Source organism: Coloeus monedula, assembly GCF_965178545.1.
Source record: "Coloeus monedula genome assembly, chromosome: 20".
NCBI classification, from domain to species: Eukaryota; Metazoa; Chordata; class Aves; order Passeriformes; family Corvidae; genus Coloeus; species Coloeus monedula.
In genome coordinates this window covers 10,606,346-10,623,917 of record NC_138800.1, presented here as the reverse complement: position 1 = coordinate 10,623,917, position 17,572 = coordinate 10,606,346, and the positions used below count along the sequence as shown (strand labels likewise).

The following is a 17,572-nucleotide window of genomic DNA, read 5'->3' as shown; positions in this document are numbered from 1 at the left end:
GCTTATCCTGCGTATTCAGCAATCCCTTTGGCACAGTTTTGTCCACCAAAGGAAAGGGCTGATGTACTGCTGGCAAAAAGCAACTCCAAGCGCCACTGGCATGAAGATGGACAGAGTCTGCCTTGGTGCAGCACAGAGTCACACCAGCCTGTGCACATATGACTCAAGGTCACAGACACAACTTCAGGACTACAGACCATGAAATCAGTCTCAGCATCCTAGAGAACAGTAACTGGGATTCAAATCCTACCACCAGGGAGGAAGAAGAGTCATTTCGAGGAGCAAAAGCTCAAGTGCTCGGCAGCCAATTCACTGCTACCACACATTTCCCAGGCACACCCCAATCCGCTCAGTATGTTATTTAGATCCCAGTCAACAAAAAATTTTAAGCGTATAAAAACTGAGAAAGAAAAGGGTTTCAGATGCAATAATCAACCCTACTTTTCTACAGCAGCACCCTCCGGGGTCCCCCAGGAGACTTCAAACCCGGGACTCCAGAGCTAAGGACACCGAGCAGGCACTCTGGGTGTTCCCCACTGCCACCGGATGCCAAGCGAGCTCCGCACATTTTCTGGAGAGTGACTGAATGTTATTAGAAAACATTTTCAATGCATAGACAGGATATGAGAAGCTTCAAAAGCTGGAATGCAGTGTTCTTCAATCCCACATCATCCCTCACTGCCACGTAATTCGTGGATGCTCCAGGCAAGGAGCTAAAGCAAGTGATTCTGATCAAATGGAACGCAAGCCTTTTTCTTTTTTTGCTTGTTTCCTTTATTCCCTTGCAATTTTGCACAGCTCTTCATAGGGAATTCTGCTGCTTTGTCTCTGGTCTGGGGACGCACTTGAAAATGGTGCTTTCTGAGCACAAGCCTCCACACACACAGTGGCAGCTACCAGCTGACCTGACCAAACTGCAAATTAATCTCATTAACAGAAACATGACCACCTGTCCCCACAGTCACCCATCTACCCCACAGGGAAGGAATCAGCTGGCCTACAGCTGTGTTCGTGCAAGGGATGGAGGGCTGCAGCCTGGAGCTGGGCCAGAGCTGCTCCCAGAGCTGGAGAGGAGTCTGTGCTGGGGCCAGCTGTGACACCGGCTCCTGTCCTAGCCCTGGAAACACCTTCCTGTTCTCTGTGCCTCCCCTGCAGAACAACACAGGAGCTGCCCATCCTAACCAGGCTGTTGTCTGCACTTGCCCAGTGGCGCGAGCACAGAGAGGCAGCACAGGCATGTCACTCAGTGTCACTGCCCCTGAACAGCTGCAGCAGGAACCACGTCAGCCACAGCCCTGGTGACAGCTGCTCGCCCTGGAAAAGGTGCCAGGCACCGGAGGCACACATTTGCCAACCACTGCAGAGCAGGGACAGGAAAGCTCTGCCTATCCAAGTAAAGATCTCAGCACATGAGGAGTACAGAACATCCTGGTGGCAGCATTATCCAGACAAAGCAAAGCAAACTCCTCAAAGAGAAGCTGCTCAGCATTTGTAGCATGTTCTAATGGATCATTGCTCTGATTTACTCCCACATCCTACAAGGGCCAAAACTTTCAGAAGCAAACACCAAACATACATCATAATACATGGATTATTTATTAAGTTTCACCCAAGAAATGCACAGGAGAAATGCCTTTATGTTTAATTTTTAAAAAATTTTATTATAAGGAAGCTTTAAAAATTGCAAAGAAGATTGCTCATAACATACCAGAATAACCAGGACCACAGTTAAAGCCTACAGCATTTTTTCCTCAAAGGAGAAAACCTAATGTCCAGCACCTGTTCTTTAGCTTGTACAGCTCCTGCTCACCTCCCTTACTGACAGCTCCTGCTGCACTGACTCCTTACTCCTGATGAAAGACTGGTGGTGCAAATAAAAGCTGTTCAATAACTATCGCACTTCTGCTCAGAAGTCATTACATTTCAGTTGCAAGTTGAGCAATTGAGTGTCTGAAGTGCACTGAAATCCTTCAGGGTAGAACTGCTAAGGTTATTGTTATCCTGTTTGTTTCACAGCTAGAAAGTACTGTTTAAATCCAGAAATGGCAAAACCTTCCATTTCAGGAGGCAAAAAGAAATGGCCAGAGAAAAGCCTGTTTTATGAGTCTGTTTGTCACAACAGATTTTCCTGCAGAGAGAGATAAATGCTTGAAACGTGAACTTCCAAGCGGCCTCAGCATGAATCCCAGCAGTTACATTTTCTAAACACATTACATGTCTTCCTTTCTGTGAGAGTCAACAAAATACATTCCCTACCAATGGGAACTGAAAGTCCATCTGAGGAAAAGCAAACAGCATTACATTTCCCAAAGGAAAAATGCAGGAGTTTTAGCTGAGAGAGAGAGGCAAAATAAACTAAACACTTTGCACCAAGTGATTTTGGAGATGACTGTTTTATACTTTGCAAAGACAAATTAATTTTAACAGGCTTAGTGGAACAGCCTACAGAAAGAATCTGCTGCCTCTGAACTCCTCTGGATTACTGAGATTATGGGAAAATAATTTAACAAGAAATAGAGTCTGGGTTTAAAGGACAAGGGAAGGGGACGAGGGCTCTGAGAATGGACATGGAGTCAGGTTTTCCCAGCAAGCCCACAGCACACAGCAAGGAGGCAGAAGGGGCTGTGTGAAGTCACACACGATAAAAAGTGAGGTTGAAAATTCTATCGGAAAAAGTTAATTACAGTTATTAAGGGCAGCATCATCTCGCGGGTGGTTACTAGTGGCTTGTGTTCAATTCCTGCCTCTGTCAATTGATTATTTAAGACAAATAAAATCTCCATCTCAGTGTCTCCAACTGCCTCCTGAGCCCATTTTCTCACTGTGAGCACAGACAAGGGCTCTTCCACAGGTGTGTGAAGGCACAGGTGAGGGGTGTTACCTCCACCTGCTTATAATTACCAAAAGCTCTGGCCAACCCCTAAAAAGCCAAGCCATTATAAATGCTCTAAAAGAGCATTTGTGAGGATTTGGAGAAGGAAAAAACAAAACAGAGACAAAACAAAACTGCAGATGACACACAAGGTACAAATAACACTTTCAAGCATTATTCAAGTCATTTAAAAACCAGAAACCAATTAAAAACATTTTAGAGGTTTTAAAAACAAATTAGCCTCCTATTTTTTAATTACACACCACTTCTTCTCCTCAGCTTGAGCTGGCTTGGATCATGAAAATCCATTTCACTTTCCATCTCGTGCATTAGCGCAAGACTGAAATGCTCACACTTGGAAAACATTTCTCAGATTTATTTATATATTTAAACATTACTCGGGAGAGCAAGTGCACCCACTTCTAAATAAAACCTTACACTGCCTTAGCTCAAAGGTTCTAGTTTAAGCAGAAATTTCTAATCCAAGTGGCAGGTTCATGGCTGCATTCAGCAGGTGCCACCTGCCCACAGCCAGTTGCTGGCTGGGTCATCCCGGGACACAGTCCTGCCGCTCCACATACAGAGCATCCTTGACATGTCTGTCCCTGCTCTGCCCCTTCCACACTCCCCACACTGACTGCAACACCCGATGTGTTCTGATTTCAGCATTAATGAGTGTCAGGACACAGGAGTCAGGCTCAGGAACCTTGGCCACAGTGACAACTTTTCACCTGAGCTTTGATGGCTCCCGCTGCTTCCCCAGCAATAAACTGGGGAGGAGAAGAGGAGAAGGAGCAGGAGGGCAGGTACCTGTTTAAAATAATTGTTACTGCTGTGATGGATAAGCATTATATCTTCACTTCGCTGCTGTGTAACAACACGCAGCTACCACCACAGCCAGTGCCACAAAAGCACAAAATACAATACTTCGGTGCACGGGGAAAGACGGCCACAGGGAGTCCCACCTGGAATGCGCTCCAGAGGTGTCCACGGTCCAGGGCTTGTGCACACCACAGGCACCTCTTCCCACCTCGGCAAGGACCCTCGGCAGGAGCCTTGCTCTGCGGCAGGAGCTGCTCCAGCGCGATGCCATCGCGGCGGGCACTCCGCCCGTCCTGCCGGGCACCTCCCGCCGGACAAGGGGCACCGCGTGAGGACCAAGCGCCAGCAGCCCGAACCGAGTGTGACCGAACACCGCCACCCCGCTCGGATGCGGGGGTTGGGCTCCTTATGCACATACGGCTCTGGCTGCCCTAGCACGGCAATGTCACACAGGTGTGTACAGGAACAACCACCCAAATTCCCAGGGCACAGGTGCGAGGGCCAGACCAGAGGCACCTCTGCCAGGTGGCTCCGACACCTGGGAACCAGCGCGGCTCATCCAAGGACACCTTAGGAATACCTTTGTTATTCACGATTCCCCACCTTCTCCTCTAAAGCTCACAGTTAAGAAAAAGTCATAAAAAACGAGTACTACGGGAAACACAAACCCCGGGAAAGGGAGCGGCAGCCGATGGCAGCCTCCTGCCGCAGCAGGAGCCCCGCGGGCGGCATCTCTGTTCCCGGTGCGCCCGGGAAGAAAAGAGCACCGAGGTTCTCCCGGAGCAGCATCGCCCCGACAGAGCCGCCAGCCCGGCCGAGCGGAGCCGGGGCACAGCCTCAGGCAGGCACGCACGGCTGCGGCGGACAAACCCCGCTCCCCGCCGAGGGAACCGGCCCCGTCCGCAGCCTCAGGGCGTTCCCCACGCGGCGCACGGTCCGACCCGCGGCCCCCCGGGGAGGGACCCCCGGAGCGCGGGGCTCTGCCCGCCGCACAGCAGCCCTCACCCGCCTCCGCCCTCACCTCCTTCTTCACGTTCCACAGCAGCCTGTCCTTCACGGCGTCCGCCGAGCAGCTCATGTTGGCGGGCCCGGGGCGCTCACAGCTCCCGACCCGGGCCCGCCGCCATCTTCACCGCGGCGTGACGTCAGCGGGCGGGGCGGGCCCGCGCGGCACCGCCCGGCCGCGGGGGGGCGCCGTGGTGCGGCCAGAGGCGCGCGCGGCTCCCGGGGCAGCGAGCGGGGACGGGACGGAGAGAGAGAGGGAGAGAGGGAGAGAGGGAGAGAGGGAGAGAGGGAGAGAGGGAGAGAGGGACAGAGGGACACGGAGGGACACGGAGGGACACGGAGGGACACGGAGGGACACGGAGGGACACGGCGGGGGACACGGCGGGGGACACGGCGGGGGACACGGCGGGGGACACGGCGGGGGACACGGATCCAGCGGTGCGGGGCGACAGAGGGACACGGCGGGACACGGGGGGACAGGGGGACACAGGGGGACACGGAGCCCCCGCTGCGCTGCCGGTCCCGGTCCGGGAGCCCCAGCCCCGGGCACCGCGCGGCACGGGGACGAACCGTGCCTGTGATCCCAAATCCATGCGCTCACACGGCACCGCTGCGCCTCACGGATCCCAAATCCTCGGCGGGGATCACAACGGCAACACGGAACCAAAGTGTAGAGACCAACACTGCCAATAAAAAGTTATGGTGCTAGAGAAAAATCACAGAAGACAAAATATAACACTTTATTAAAAATTAGTGTTCTATTTCCGTTTAATGCACTGGCAAAACACTTTAACCAACAGATAATTGATTAATTACTGCATTAACTAGGTACTTTATCTGTAAAACTGACCCTTAAAAGTTAGACATAAAAATAAAACAAAGATTGAATCTCTAAGAAAATAACTTGATCACAGAATGTCAGTTTAAACAAGATCAGCAATGATATTTGCTATCCTCTGGATATAAAATATCATAAAAATCCAAAAGAATCCTTTACTCTTAATGAACAATTTAAGTGTCAACCACCCTGTGAGGTAGGGGAGGGTCTTACTACCATTCCATTAGATGAGAAGTGACACAGGTACAGAAAACAGCCTGCTGTCTGTCCCCGAGGGAGGGACAGAGCTGGAACAGGATTCGCCTCCCAGGCACGCCTGAGCTCTCCAACAGCACAGCGGGGAAGGCGGCTGTGAAGACTGAATGCCAAGGATTGTCAAAGGACACAACCTAATTGTGTAAGGCAGGGGATGCTAGGCAGACCCATCCAGTTCAGGGACATTCACCACTGCTGCCTGTCTGAACATGAAAAACCTCGAGAAGAACAAAATCAAACCAAGCCCACAGTAAGGACAAGGCTGGGCACGGATGGCAGGGAAAGGTTCCCATTAATTCCCTCAGTCTGCCAAGGCACTGCCTGAACGCACAAAGGTTTGCCTAAATTTAGGAGTGAAGAGGACAGAGCCTTGTAAGAATGTCAGCTAATGTAGTTACAATTCACACCCTGTAAGTGGGGCAAAAAGGCTCTTTTTTCTCCCAAAGGCTACTCCAAATTCCTGGGCACATCATAAATGCACCCACTGGTGATGGTCTGTGTGGAAGCCAGTACAAGTGACAACTTGTTGCCTTTAAACTGCATCATCCTGCTCAGTGCTGCTGCTCCTGCACTACACCAGGCTGTAAACTCGTGCTCTAGAATGTCTAGAACATTCCTGTCAAAATAATTAATAGCCTTCAGTTACCTAAAGACTGATTAAGGTGAGAATACAAAGCATGTGTTACAACTCCAGTACTCAAAATGATCAGAACTGGGTGGGACAGAGACTGGACATGCCCAGGACATGATTTTGGGGCAAGGGACATTCAGTCCCAGACAAACAGAACTCAGGAGAAATGAAAAGGATCTCTGCACGTATTTTAAACACGCTCATAACTGCTGACTGTTCTTACTGATACTCCACATTCCACAAATACCAAGAGGATCCTCTGCACTTGATAAAAGATTCTCACAACCCAGATGGTTCTCAAAACTGTTTGCTTCCCAGGTTAATTAATCTAAATTCAAATCAGAAATTAATACTACTTGTTGGCTATGGGAAATAGGGAAAGGAAAACCAACTAAACCAAAACACAAGCTTTTCTCTGCTTCTTACAGTGTAATAATTCACAAGTTGGATCCATTTCATTAATGAATCCTGTGAGCACAGAAAGCCTCTGGAGTAGCACACAGATCCCACATTCTCTTTCACACACTCCTTCCCATACCTGTCCTCCCCAGAAAAAATAAATGCAAATATGACATTTTTCTGCTTATAACTTAAATGCAGTTTTGCAAGGCTATCAACATCACTTACTTATTCTGTTAACATTCACTACGATAGTAACAAGAAAAAAATAATATAAATCATTTGCCAAGAAACAGAAGTGCCACATGTGGATTTTAAATGGCATCAGCCTTTGTTACAAGACAGAAAAAGCACAAGATAATAACTTGAAGCTATTAAATGCAGCACAAAGACCCCACCACTGCAGCCTCTGCTGGTGCCTTCAAATTCAATAGCATCAGTGGAGGGGAAAAAAAAATTTAAAATCCACATCACACTCTAGCAGAACTAGAGAGAAATACCACCAAAATCTTTGTTGAATCTAATCTCAACAGCTGTATTTTTCCTGGCACAACAGAATAACCAGCTGGAAAAACAAAACCTTAGAGAAAGCAATATAAAAGAAGTTGTTAGGAATATTGAGGTTTCAAGAGGCCTTTCACAACAAGGCAGGTGCACCCCTGTGCAATGCTGCTTCCTGAATGTGAGGAGAATGAAGTGAATCCTGCCATGTGTAGAGGCAACAAAATCCTAAAAGTCTGCTAGTGTTTTCTTACTAACGGACAACAATTTAATTTTCAAAAACCTAAATGAGTGCAAATAATTTTTTGTTCCCTCCCCTGCTCCTGTTACTCCCAAACCATCTACATCTCAATTCCCCTTATGACCTCCCTGCATTAATTTGGGATTTTTTTTTTGTCAGGCTTTTGCAGTAATTTTCTTTAAATCTTACAGGCAGATTTGGCACGGGTCAAAGCAGTTCAGGACTGACCTATGGAATCTGGAGCTTCATGACCAAGTATGATATGGGAACACAAAGGCAGTTGTGGAACATAGCTGACATATCCATGGCTCCCAGTGGGCAGCCAGCAGGAATAACCATGAATGACAGTGGCAAAACCAGAATCTGCTACCTAGAGCTCAAACATACAAGCACACATTTAAAAATACAATAATGACTTTTCATACTAAATTTGAAACTGTTTTCAGAAATTTCCAAATTTGCAGAGCAGACTTGACTCCCAGCTCCGTAAGTGCCCTGTACAATTAGCACCTAGCCAAGCACTCGGAATAAAAGTGATTATTTCAGTCTAAAATCTGGTATAACCCACCTCTCTCCTGTGCCCAAAGCCTCCCGCAGTTCCATGTTAGAACAAGACTTTCACAGCTGTTTTTCTTCTTCAACTTCTACACTCTAGAAGGCATTTAGGACACAGAACTGGAATTCACGTGTTCTAGCCTTAGAAAACATTGTTTAGCCTGTACATCCCCAGTCACAGCAATTTCTCCCATCGCTTGAGAAATTTAACATTAAATAGCAATTTTGGGCCACAGGAGGAAACTAATGTAAAACCAATCCCCCAGATTACCCTTGTTTATATAAACAGGATTTCACTGTGACAAGCTTCAACCATGGCAACGCTGCCACAATCTGCTTCAGTTTGCTTACTTCAAGTTTCTTCCCTCACCATACTCATTTCTCTCTCTCCCAGGACAAGTCATTACCTACACATTTACATTTTCAGAGATTTCCATTTTTCACATGAGGAGGTTGTTTGATGACTTGATTCTTACCACTTTGGAAGAGCTTGCCTTGGAATCAATGAGTTTTACAGACACTATCCTGGAACACAAACCTCTGCAGGTGTTCTGGGGACAGGGGTGGGAGAGCACAGGTGCAGCTGACTGGCCAGCCAAATGTTTCTCCTGGGGGTTATCCCATGTAGCGTCTGCCAAGAGCAGCCACATTCAAGTTCTCTCTTCAGTATCTCGATTTAATAACTGTAAGGTCCACTATACCAAGCCCTGAAAGGGGAGGTGTCTGGAAAGAGCTTTTCAAACCGCGCCACCTCACTCAGAAGAGCAGTGCTGCTCACGTCAAGGGGGTAAACGGGTAAGTCATTAGATAGGAAAGAGGAACCACAAACTGAGAACCAGTGTTCCAAATCCCCCCTCCCCAGCAGGAAGAAGGGCCAGCCTGCAGGTAAAGCACAAGGTGCACAACTCACACCTCAGTTCTCCAAGCCCTTGGCATTTAGTGCTGCTTTGTGCACACAGATCCCCGTTTGCTTCTCTCGGGAGCCGAGACACCCAATGAAAATCAATGGCCAGAGTCCAAGGGATCCCTCCCTCCTGTCCAAGGACAAGGACACAGGCTGGAGCAGCCCCTGCTGCAGGGGGACACACTAGTGGCCGAGCTGGCGGTCGTCGTAGGTGCTGTATCTCTTGACGTGGATGCGGCGCACGCGGTCGCGCAGCTCGAAGCCCTCATCATCCTCGCTGTGCGAGGCCTGGCTCCGGCTGCGGCTTGTGGCCTCCAGCAGGGAGTTATCCGGGACACGGGGGGTCTCGTACAGTAGGACATTTAGTGTTTCCTCATAAATTCGAGCTTCAGGGAATTCCACCTACAAGAGACAGCACATGTCCTGTTCCTGATCCACCCAGGATGACGACTGGAACACACACCCACACATGAAAAGGTACTGAGCCATAAACCAACACATTATAAAGAGAGTAAAACAATGGTCAATGAGCAAAATAGACAAATTCCTGGTAGAGGGTTACTCGCACCACCAGGTCACCTCCCTCGCCTGTTCTTTTAGATCGCAATACACTATCTCTGATTCTTAATATTGGGCCCTGCTAACCTCACCTGCACCGCTGCAAATTCAAAGTTAACTCCTGAAGTTAGGGAAACTCTGCAGACTCACCATGCTAATTGTGACCATTTCTAACCCGTAACATGGGCAGGTGAAGCTCCATTACCTTGGTTTGCTTCTTCTCCGTGGCATACACGATGGAGGTGCAGCAGACCTCGGCCAGCTTGCGGCCCTGCCCGTAGAAGGACCAGCAGCAGATCTCGTCCCCGATCACATCCTTGATGAACAGCACTCTGCCGTTGAACCGCAGCGACAGCTTGTCAAACAGCTCGATGTTCTTCAGCAAGTTGTCATCTGAGTTACTGAAACACAGCAACAAAAGCAGGAACAGGGTTTTTCAAGCGGCCATCTCTGCCTGTTCCACCAGCTTTCAGCACTGATCCAACTGCAGAATACAAATAAGTAGTGACTCATTGCCGCATGCTGCCAAGAAAAGAGGGGTAATAGCCCATTCTGGATACAAATACACTGCTCTGACCCATGACCAACACACCAGCCTTTAGAGGTCAACTTATACAATTAATAAGGACAGCACAATGTCCCAAACCATTAAATCAACTATCCACGCTCGAGACTATCAAACCCCATCTCACTGCAGTTCTCTGGCTTGATGACAGCAAAAGTCCAGAGTCAGTGTGTGCTGGAAGGGCCACGTGCTCTGCACCCTGCACACCACAGACACATTGCCAGGGTGAATACATTATTTAGGAAACTAAATTTTACTGACAGACATGCAATCTAGGGCCTTAATTACTATTCAAAGCAAGATACAGTTGTCAAAACCCAAAGCAGACCAAAAGAAGCCAAGTTAGGTCATCCATAACCATCTTCCACTCCCATAGTTAAACTTTCCCACTAAAGTGGGGGAAAAAAGAGGGACATACCTGGTGTAGGAGTATTTATTGTTGCTTCTGTTATAAAGCAGTTTAACAACAGGCTGTTGGGAGTGAGAGAAAAGCAGAAAAGGTAAGTTCTGTGTTTGAATACATTTAGCATAAATCCACAATTGGTAAGAGCAGTTACTTTCATTGATGACTCTATCAGTCTCTCCTCTTCCTTCGGAGAGGTGATAATAGGGATGCTGCAGACAGGCTCATACAAGTCTTTCTTGTCCTGTTTTAAAGGAGGAAGAAAGAGAGGAAATAAGAGAGAGAAATGCTAAAGCTGACACTGCTGCTGCTGCCTCCTTCAGCCCCTCCAGCCATGTTCCCAAATGCTGTGATGCACAGGAAAAGCTCTGGGTTGCTACAGTAACCACACAGCTTACCTTGATCTGCAACCCAGAATCACAGCAGAGATTTCTTATCCCCGGAAGGCAGCAGTAATTGAAATATTGGGATGCAAGTGGATGTCCTCAGCTATAGCAAGGACAAGGTCTAGTCATATTTGGTTTAAGTGGGTTTATTATTCCATCTTTTCTCGAAGAAAAGGATAGAAGGAGTTTGCAGCAGTTTTAATCAACTCAAATCACTGCATAGAAGAGCATCAACCACAGTGAACCGAACACTTGGCAGGACAGGATGTCACCAACATCCCTCAGGTTGTCAGCCCTCAGGACATAGAGCAACAACCAGGTGTGGGCAGAACAGGCCATGCCCCCAGATCCCTCAGGCAGCACAGGCTGTGTCCCCAGATCCCTCACTATTTACTAAATAATATTTTAAAATACCTTGTACACCTCAGACTTGGTGCCATCTCTAAGGCCATGAAATAATCTCTCAAGTTGTCTTATGTAAATTTTATAAGCAAAACATCCATGAAACACTTCACAGGCTACTTCTGTTCTTACCTGCAGGGCTGCTTGGCACATGTCCACTAAGCCCTGGATGAGATAGTACTTGGCTTCTGCCATCAACTCTTTGATCTCCTGCCTGTGTTTTGGAAGTGCGATGGTGTCATCTCTGAGATAGTTTAAAATTGTTCCAAAGTGCTTCCCACAACGGTCTATAAGGATCCAGCCTGAAAAATAACCAACACATTTCAGTCACCTCAACACCAGAGGCCAGAGAAAGCTCCCTGGAGAGATTAAACAACGCTGAGGTTTCCTGAAGCTGCTCAGGACACTTCTCCCATTTCACCCAGTGGAAGTCTCTACTGACTTAGAGCAAACTGAAGCTGGTTCCAGAACAGAACCTGACAGTGGAGTCCCTTTGGTACTGCCCAGATGTTCCCACTGCTTTCCAGCACCCCAAAAGCAAAGCCCTAAGCTAAAAACACCCAGCTTCTAGCACAACACACTGAGATTGCTGCAGGAATCCAGCTGCAGTGCTACACTGTGATGCTGGGCAGTCAGAAACTTCTGAGAGCCAGTGAAGGACTAGAAGAGAGAATTCACCAATGTTTGCAACAAGTAGATTTGGGTAAGTTCTGTGGCCTAACAAGGAGGATTTGGCAGTTCTCCAAACACATCTTCTGCTGCTGTTTGGAGTTAAAGAGAAAGAAGTGTTCTGAAGATGCCAAATGGCAGACCAGCCCCAGTGTGGGGGAAAAAGCCATTCTAGTCCCCAAACAGGGGCAAAGAACAGGACAGACAGATCAGGAGGAAGCACAGAGGGGATGAAGCAGAGGAAACATTAGCAACCAGACAAATTCTTGCAATTTTACAAAATCCCTGAAGTCACACTCCCTACGGAAACAGGATGTCTGATTGCTGCCAAACAATAGCAGTGTAGGATGCACACAGGCGCAAGGCTTAGTACAGTGCCAAACCCTTTCCCATAATGTGGAAGGCAAGAAAAAAGGTGTTATTTTGGAATCTAGGTACAGAAAATAACCTAGGAAAGTAAGCTAAACCCCTGCTGGACCCTCCAGCTAGAGCTATCAGAACATGACCCTTGTTTTGCATTCAGGCTGAGGCTCTTACACAAAACTGCCTGTTCTGCCCTTTATAATGTATCAGGGATTTAAAATATCCTGTGTCCAGCTGGAGGTGACACACTGCCTGACTGATCCCTAAACACTGTCAGGGCACCATGAGCCACGACTGCAATATGCTGCTCAGGAGAAGAAAAAAAAAAAAAAATTTCAACAAAGCAAGGCAGTCTATTCCGAGCCTTAAAGCTGAAAGCTGCACGTCCCTCCCCACGTGCGCAGTTCGAATAATGCCACTCCTTGATGTGACAGAAATGACAGCTCACAGACTGTCTGTTCACAACACCACCAACCTGCTCACCAGCTGTGAGGGCAGCGAAGAGGACCAGTCCTTCCTCAGTTCATCTGGGTAACATAAAACCGTATTTCTATAAAGCCAAAGGACTGCTAGCACCAACGGGACTTGGCTGCTTAATGTTCCAAGTTATTTTTGGCATATATTGCTCCCTACATCCTTAACGGAGTAAAACTACCACCAAAGCCCAGCTGTTTTAGAAAACCGTCAACGCTAAAAGCTGTTCCCTTACCTTCCTTGTCGGTGAGCACCTCCATCCTGCCGCTGAACATGGCCTTGAGCATGGTGTCGTGCCTGGTGAGCACCTGCACCGTGGTGTAGTACAGGGAGCCCCCGACGTTGAGGCGCACGTACTTGTTCCCCAGGCTGCTGCCCTTGAGCCCGCCGGCCTTGGGCTTGTGCCCCGCGGCCGGACACAGGGCGCTGCCCAGGCACGTGTCCCCCGACATGTCCTTCTGGAGGTAGATGACCACCCTGCAGCGCGTGGGCCGGGCCGGCCCCGCCGTGGTGCCGCGGTCACGCCTCAGCGGGCCAGAACGGTGGGGCAGCGGCCAGCATCACCTCGGGGTCAGCACAGCCCGGGGTCAGCACGGCATCCCACAGCCACTCCACACACAGATGTGGACGTCACCCTGCGGAAGAGGCACTTCCTAAGGACACAACTACACACATCCTGGCAAAACACAATTTAGCCATTTTTCAGACAATTCATGCAGTCAAGTTATCTCTGCGTCACATTTCTGAGGCACATGAATCTCTCCCGACTTCCTGTTATTGTATCTCCAGCCAACGCTGCAAACACCACACAGCACTGAGGGCCAGGCTCCAACGCTGCTGCAATTCAGCTCCCCCTCGGCTTCCCAACAGAACCCAACTCTCTGAGCGCAACTGAAACACCCTGGAAGAGCTTCCTGCCCCTCCTTCAGCTGGGGTGTGCATACCCCTGAGCAGGGTTTGTTGGCGCTGGTTTGACTTTTAACTGGAGACACAAATGTCTCTTCAAATGCCTCAGCATTGAAAAGCTTGGTCACAAGGTTCTATTTTCTGGTAACTCCTCTCATTCAAAACTCTCCTTTGCCCATTCTGGAGCCCTGACCAGGGAACATAGTTTTAATTTGAAAAAACACTCCCCACCACGTACACCACTTTGTCCCTGATGTCCTGCCTTGTTTTAAACCCTCAAACCCCCTTTTCAGAAGAGGGGCATGCTTGTAACAGCAGCCAGACCGAACCTGTGAGGAGACAGGAATCCAGCCTGTCCGACCGAACTCCTCAGAAGAGTTCTGGGTCAGTTCCGTCCCTTCGGGCAGTTTCTCACTGCTCTGACCCAAGGACGAAGCTAAACACGAGCAGAACCCCCTGCCCAGCCAGCACAGGCAGGAGCCAACGCCAGTCCTGTAACTGCTCACTGAGGAGCTGTGAGGCCTCTGCTGTAAACACCCAGGAGACCTTTAATTACCGCCTTTGAGACGACCGAAAATTCTCCACATCCCTTCCCGTCCTTTCCTTCCTGCCCCGCGTGGGAGGCAGGAGGGGCTGCGGAACAATGGCCCCGCATCGAGACCCGCGCTGTGACCGGCCCCTGCTCAGCACCGCCGGGAAAAGGAGGGACCCGAACGGCTCAGGGGGAACCCGGGGGAGAACGGGAACGCGCCCCACAGCGCGGGCAGGCGCCCGGACCCGCGCGGGTCCCACGGAGCGGCCCGCGGGCCCTGCCCGGCCCTGCCGCGGCTGCACGGCGGGCACAGCCCAGGCCGCGGCCCCGCTCCGCCCGAGCCCCGCGCACCGGGAACGGCGGCGCGGCCCGGGACAGGTTCCGTCTGCCCTGGCCACCGGGGAAGCGAACAGAGGCGGCCCCGCACACGGCACGGCACGGCACGGCACGGCACGGCACGGCACGGCACGGCCCCGCTCACGGCCGCGCACAGCACCCGGCTTCACTCACCCGCGGCCGCCCCTCAGCCCCGGCCCGGCCAGCGCCCGGCCCGCCCCGGGAACCGCCGGCCCGGAAGAGCTTCCCCGGCTCCCGACGGGCCCCGCGGTGCGGCGGAGGCGGGGCCGGGCCGGGCGGGGCCGGAGGAGCGGGAGCCCCGCGGTGGCGGTCCCGGTGGCGGTCTCGGTGGCGGTCCCGGTCGCTGCGCTGGCCATGGCGCAGGCGGCGCTGGGCGCGGCGGGGCTGCACTTTGACGAGCTGAACAAGCTGCGGGTGCTGGAGCCCGAGGTGGCGGCGCAGACGGCGCAGCTCCGTGAGGAGTGCCGGGCCTTCGTGGACAGTGAGTGCCGAGGGGCCGGGCCGGGCACCGAGCGCCGATCGGCTCCCGGACACCTCAGGCCTTTTCTCGTCCCTTTCGTCTGATTCCGCACAAATCTTAAAACGTGGCTGTTTACAGTAAACATAAAGCTGCATCTAAAAACGTTACCACAAAGCAGGAGCATTAGATCTCTTTAGGGCAGCTCTGGGTATCACTTGACGATTTTTTTCTTTACAGAAACAGCAGAATTTCAGAAAATAGTCGGCAGCTTGATTGAGCTCGTTGACCAACTGGCCAAAGCTGCAGAAAGTGAGAAGATGAAGGTACTGTGCAGTTAATTCATGGCTTCTCGTGTGCGCTGTCGTGTGTGGGCCTCTCTATCCCTCCCTCCCTTTACAGCAGAAGTAACGATTCTCTGTCAGCATCCTGCTGGCATTCCTCTGGGATTAACTGGGCCTTTAAAATTGATACTAATTGATAAAATTAATTGGTAGTAATGAATTAATGAAGCCTATGACAGTGTCACATTACTCCCACATGTACCAGTCCTGCTCTCCCTGCTTGTCTATGTTTCTGCACAGAAACAATATGTGTTTTTAAATCATTCCATCTTAGTAGGACTTGTCCTCCAGAGGCAGGAGAGGCCCCTGGTAGCCAGAGCTTGTCTGGCTGTGAGACCAGAGCCCAGTTTCTGTGTCCAGAGGAGTCACTAACTTTGTCCCTCGAGTTTGAGGGAAGCCCCAGAGGCCTCACCCTGCCCAGCCCCGCAGGGACTGGGGCCAGTCCCACCAAGCCCTCAGGAGCACAGTATCACCCTCCCTTATTGCTGGCAGGGCTGAAAGGCCTCGCAGTCAGCCTGCTGGGAGGAAGAGGGGCTAAAGGACTTAAGCAAAAAAACCCTCCCCACATCCCTGCCCTCTCCTGCCAGGCCATCGGGGCACGGAACCTGCTGAAGTCAATCGCAAAGCAGAGGGAGGCTCAGGAGCAGCAGCTCCAGGCTTTGATAGCTGAGAAAAAGATGCAGCTGGAAAGGTGAGTTTGTATTCAGTGCTCTGGGGAGTTGTGCAGGCTGGGAAGGCTCAGGGCGGACACAGGGCTGACCACTTGTGCTGGCTGTGGGACCCTCAGCTGGTTCAGACAGTCCTACCTGCAGCAAAGGTGTGTCCTGCCCAGAGCACATGTGAACAATGCCACAGGCCTGGAGTTACCTTCAGGCCCTGCAGTGAACCAAAGAACATTCATCCCTGGGGACTTTAGGGCTGAGCAGAGGCAGCACAAACTGGGGCAGTGCAGAACTGAAAGACACCTGCAACAGCCTCGTGTCTGGCTGCTAAAGGCCCTTTAGAGCTGCTCAGTGTGACTCAGGCAGCTGCTGCTCAGGTGACTCACACAGGGAGCCCAGCTCCCTTCACACACCCCGGGGGCCTGCCCTGACCCACCTCACACAGGGTGGGGGTCCTGGGACCCTCTGTTTTGTCTTGCAGGTACCGGATTGAGTACGAGACTCTCTGCAAAATTGAAGCAGACCAGAATGAATTCATTGACCAGTTCATTTTCCAGAAATAGAGGATTTTAAGATAAAAACCAGCTCACATGGAAACTTGACCATTCCAGAATCCTGAGAATTTCAGAAATATGCAATTTCCACTGTGCAGGAGTGCAGATGTTTTGTACAATGGAGGGGCTGTACCTCGGTGTGAATGTACCGTGGCAGTAAGGAGGGCTGACAGCTCACAGCTGCACAGACTGTTCTGGCCTTTGATTTTATACCAGTTTTGTACAGTCAGTAGTTCTAATTCAAATTACAGTTGAATTAATGCTACTGGTGCTTTGTTGTGTCTTTTTGAACTCTACAGCTCTTTCATAGAAATCAGAAAATAAATTATTGTTCTCAGACTTGTCTGGCTGTACTAGAATTGTTTCTGCTCTGTTACTTTTCAGTGTAAGGGTTTACACACAAGCAGCAGTATTGGATCTATATTGCCTACGTTACTTTTTCTGTAGAATTACAGAAAAAAGACAGAAATGTATGATTTCCAGAACGGATCAATCACAGACACAAAAAAGCAGAAACTATGTGAGAATTAAGAGCTTTGAACTGTTCCTGAGGAATGTCCATTCAGGACTGTCATAATATGAGAGCTGAATCCTTCCATGGGCATTATTAGGATGGAACACCAGACTGATGAGAGAAACCATTCCAAGGGTCAGTGACACCAGGAGTGCATAAACTATATAAAAACTACAAACAAATGTGAACTCAAGCTTCATGTTGAAGTGCAAATAGATGCATTTTGTGTATGTCTTTAGCACTTCAGTATGGAAATGTTGCCCTTTCCAAAGCCTGAGGAAGGCTTAAGCCTTACACAGTGAAGTCTAAAATGTACCAGCAGTGCCTGAGCAGCTTCACAGGGCCTGTAACCTCACCAGGCTCCAGATCAAAACCAGCCTCAACCACAGAACTTCTATCCACA

At 50.0% G+C, this 17,572-nt stretch overlaps 3 protein-coding genes across 10 annotated transcripts in view; 1 reads left to right on the top strand and 2 right to left on the bottom strand.

Annotated features, from left to right (window-relative positions):
- Positions 1-4,809, bottom strand: part of SGSM2 (small G protein signaling modulator 2) — a 38,834-nt gene extending 34,025 nt beyond the window's left edge. For all 8 annotated transcript variants that reach the window (XR_014227000.1, XM_082294815.1, XM_082294819.1 and 5 more), the window contains exon 1: positions 4,716-4,809. Coding sequence is in view for 7 of the 8 variants with exons in the window: in XM_082294815.1 (XP_082150941.1) it covers positions 4,716-4,772 (57 nt within the window). In the remaining variant the exon portion in view is untranslated. The remainder of the gene's footprint in view (positions 1-4,715) is intronic.
- Positions 4,810-5,462: 653 nt separating this feature from the next.
- On the bottom strand, positions 5,463-14,881 carry TNFAIP1 (TNF alpha induced protein 1). The gene is made up of 7 exons (XM_082294788.1): positions 14,792-14,881; positions 13,079-13,478; positions 11,470-11,639; positions 10,704-10,793; positions 10,565-10,617; positions 9,787-9,982; positions 5,463-9,425 (listed from the first exon to the last, which is right to left on the bottom strand). Exons 2-7 carry the CDS (start codon positions 13,293-13,295, stop codon positions 9,207-9,209), a joined length of 945 nt encoding a protein of 314 aa, XP_082150914.1. The 5' UTR covers positions 13,296-13,478; positions 14,792-14,881; the 3' UTR covers positions 5,463-9,206.
- On the top strand, positions 14,870-17,008 carry IFT20 (intraflagellar transport 20). Its single transcript, XM_082294790.1, has 4 exons — positions 14,870-15,119; positions 15,336-15,421; positions 16,027-16,130; positions 16,583-17,008. The coding sequence occupies exons 1-4, from the start codon at positions 14,993-14,995 to the stop codon at positions 16,662-16,664; spliced, it is 399 nt and encodes a 132-aa protein (XP_082150916.1). The 5' UTR covers positions 14,870-14,992; the 3' UTR covers positions 16,665-17,008.
- Positions 17,009-17,572: the final 564 nt, after the last annotated feature.

Bases quoted from the DNA above. Each gene is read 5' to 3' on its own strand.
- TNFAIP1 (XM_082294788.1), bottom strand. From the start codon at position 13,295: ATGTCGGGGGACACGTGCCTGGGCAGCGCCCTGTGTCCGGCCGCGGGG. The intron at 11,640-13,078 runs GTAAGGGAACAG...GTTATTTTTCAG, and splicing joins GGTGCTCACCGACAAGGAAG to GCTGGATCCTTATAGACCGT. The intron at 10,794-11,469 runs GTAAGAACAGAA...CCTTTAAAACAG, and splicing joins TGTGCCAAGCAGCCCTGCAG to GACAAGAAAGACTTGTATGA.
- IFT20 (XM_082294790.1), top strand. From the start codon at position 14,993: ATGGCGCAGGCGGCGCTGGGCGCGGCGGGGCTGCACTTTGACGAGCTG. The intron at 15,120-15,335 runs GTGAGTGCCGAG...TTTTCTTTACAG, and splicing joins GTGCCGGGCCTTCGTGGACA to AAACAGCAGAATTTCAGAAA. The intron at 16,131-16,582 runs GTGAGTTTGTAT...TTTGTCTTGCAG, and splicing joins AAAAAGATGCAGCTGGAAAG to GTACCGGATTGAGTACGAGA.